General features: G+C 55.2%; 1 protein-coding gene across 1 annotated transcript; it reads left to right on the plus strand.

The window, feature by feature from the left end:
- The first annotated feature begins 280 nt into the window (after positions 1-280).
- Positions 281-2,674, plus strand: LOC146719619 (uncharacterized). Its single transcript, XM_085489958.1, has one exon. The coding sequence runs from the start codon at positions 281-283 to the stop codon at positions 2,672-2,674; it is 2,394 nt and encodes a 797-aa protein (XP_085346084.1).
- The last annotated feature ends 534 nt before the right edge of the window (positions 2,675-3,208 follow it).

The raw sequence follows: 3,208 nt of genomic DNA on the forward strand, positions 1-3,208 counted from the left end.
GGCTAATTCTCTCGGTAAATTCGGTGCGGTATATTAATTGTAATTTTTGTTAATAGTTTATATAAATATATTTTTTTTGTGAACGTTACGCGTGTGTCGAGTGTTGTGTCTATTTCTCGGTCTCGCTTCCGACCACGTCCTATCCATCTTTCCGTCGCGCACATTTTTTGGTCCTTCGAGCCGGATTCCTCCGGAACCTCCTGTGAATCCGGTGCCACGGAAGCGATTGTGATTGAGTGTCGGTGACCAGTGCTTCTGGAACAGAGAAACATTGTTAGAAATGACAGACACGAAGGCGATCATTGCCACCGCCACGGTGCTGTACGGCAAGATCTCGCGCTCGTTCGAGAACCTGCGGAAGCTCGGCGAGGCCAATATGACCCTCGGCGCGGTGGAGGCCCGGCTTCAAAATCTCGAGAAGCTATGGGATAAATTCGACGCTCTTAATGATACGTTAGCCGATCAGGTTGACGAAATAAAGCATGAGGTCTACGCTAAACAGGACATCCCGTCCTTAGGCGAGGACGCTTACCTGCTGAACAAGGGCCTCATGCTCGATCTGAAGAGCGCTCTCCAGCTGCAGCTACAGGCAGCCAGCTCTACCGCGGCCGCGACAATTAGTCCCGCTCCTCGGACAGCGCTGCCAAAAATCCAACCGCCTACCTTCGCCGGGAAATACGAGGATTGGCCTTCATTCCGGGATCTGTTCCAATCCCTCATCGGCCGGAATCAGGCAGCAAAACCTGTGGAGAAGTTACACTACTTAAAACTTTGTGTGAAGGGTGACGCCGATCTGCTGATTCGTAACCTCAGCACCACAGAAGACAACTATGAAATCGCCTGGAAAACTCTAAGCGATTATTACGAGAACAAAAGATTGCTGACTCGTAATTATCTGAATAATTTCTTAGCGTTGACCAAGATGAAAAGCGAATCCGCCGCTGAATTGAGGAGGCTTTTCCATGGAGTAAAAACAACTGTCAGCTCCCTGAAGAGCATAGACCGACCGATAGACCGCACGGAGGATCTCTTCGTCCACCTCGTCGTAGAGCTCCTCGACAGCCGCTCTAGGCGAGAATGGGAGAGTGATATAAGTCACACCACGAGTCCGCCAAGCTACGCCTCGCTTGAGGCCTTCATAGAACGTCGGCTCCATACGTTGGAGGCGCTGTTTCCGGCCAGGAACGACAGCAGCAGCTCCAGCACTACGAAATCAACGAGGAGCCACCACGTCAAAGGCCAAGATCCAAAAGAGAAGTCCAGAAGCCGGTGCTCCATCTGCCAGGGGGACCACTTTGTTATGTTCTGCGGCGACTATAAGGATAAGACGGCGATGGCGCGTAAGCAGCTCGTCCGTGAGCATAAGCTCTGCTCAAACTGCCTTGGCCGGCATCAATCTTCCGAGTGCTCTTCGAAGAAGACGTGTACAGCGTGTGGCAGTCGACATCACTCCTCGCTTCACGATGCATTCCGGGAAGCCGAGGCCGCCACGACGTCTCACGTGGCTCAAGGCGCAGACTCTTCCTCCGCAACGGTGCTGCTCGCTACGGCTAGGGTCCGCGTCCTCGACTGCCACGGAAGCTGGCAGTCCGCTCGCGCTCTGATCGACCAGGGCTCCGAATCCTCCATCATTTCGGAGCGATTAGCGCAGCGCTTACGACTCCCTAGAAAAGCAGCCGCCGTTAGTGTCTATGGAGTCGGAGAGAAAAGGACCGGAGTGACAAAGGGGAAGGTGAGACTCACCCTGCAGTCGCGCAGAGGGGAATCGCCCACCTTCGTCAACGCTTTGGTGCTGCCGAAGTTGACGCTGTTTTCCGGAGGATGCCGCAGCAGTAGACGAACCTGGACCCATCTGGAGGACCTGGAGCTCGCCGATCCGGAATTCTGCTCCTCGGACTCCGTCGACATCCTACTGGGCGCCGACGTATATGGGACCATCATCCGTCAGGCTCTACGAAAAGGAGGTTCTAAGGATCCAGTAGCTCAACAAACCTCGTTGGGCTGGATTCTCTCAGGTACAGTTAGCTCGACGGCGCCCAGCCAACACATCTCCGCTCATCACTGCCAAATCGAGGAGGACATCACCTGCTTGGTGCGGCGGTTCTGGGAGCAGGAGGAAGTCCACCGGCCATCTCCGACCCTCACCAAGGCGGAACTAGAGTGCGAGGAGCACTACCGCCGTCATCACTCGCGCTCTCCTGACGGCAGGTACATAGTGCGGCTGCCAACGATCGAGCCTCTCCCGGATCTGTCTGGGACTCGTCGCGTCGCCAGTCGTGCTCTGCAACAGACGGAGAAAAGGTTAGAGAAAGATGCCGACTTTAAGGACATGTACGTAGAGTTCATGCAAAAGTACAAGGAACTGCGACATATGATGCTTGCACCAGCGCCAGCTGAGCCACAACGAGGTACCTGTTACCTGCCGCATCACGGGGTCCTGCGTCCGGACAGCACTTCCACTAAGCTGAGGGTCGTGTTCAACGGCTCGAGCTCCTTGCCGAACGGGGACTCTCTCAACCAATTTCTTCTGACTGGACCGAATCTGCTTCCTGCGCTGGCTGACATCCTGCTGCGTTGGCGACGCCACAGATACGTCTTCGCTGCCGATATCGAAAAGATGTATCGGCAGATCCTAGTGCATCCGGACGATCGAAGCCTGCAGCGAATCCTGTAGGAGAGACGACTCTAAGAACGACGTCCAGGAGTTCTGGCTATGCACGGTCACTTACGGGCTCTCATGCGCCCCGTATCTGGCCATCCGTACCTTACGCCAACTCGCCGAGGACGAAGAGCATCGCTTTCCGAAAGGCGCCGACATCCTGCGGAGCGATGTCTACATGGATGACATCCTGTCCGGTGCCAAGAATCAAGAGGAAGCAGAATCTATGGTGAGGCAGCTGACAAATATATGCACGGCGGGCGGGTTCACACTAAAAAAGTGGTCTACAAACGCCTCCTACCTGCTGAGCCTCGTGGAACCGGACGCGCGCCTGCAACAAGAGGCCAGATGGTGGCTGCCCGGCGAGAGTCATTCCACTCTCGGCCTTCGATGGCAACCGTGCGACGACCGCTTCGCCTTCGCCACCCACCGGATCACTCTCTCAGCGGTCACCAAAAGGTCGGTCCTTTCTTTGACGGCCAAATTATTCGATCCACTCGGCTGGCTGTCTCCAACGACTGTGCTGGCCAAAATCAACATCCAGGCTAC

This window comes from Nylanderia fulva, unplaced genomic scaffold, assembly GCF_048542155.1.
Source record: "Nylanderia fulva isolate GAGA-0341 unplaced genomic scaffold, ASM4854215v1 Scaffold911, whole genome shotgun sequence".
Classification (NCBI taxonomy): domain Eukaryota; kingdom Metazoa; phylum Arthropoda; class Insecta; order Hymenoptera; family Formicidae; genus Nylanderia; species Nylanderia fulva.

What these genes read in the sequence shown, in the direction of transcription:
- LOC146719619 (XM_085489958.1), top strand. Translation starts at nt 281, where the DNA reads ATGACAGACACGAAGGCGATCATTGCCACCGCCACGGTGCTGTACGGC.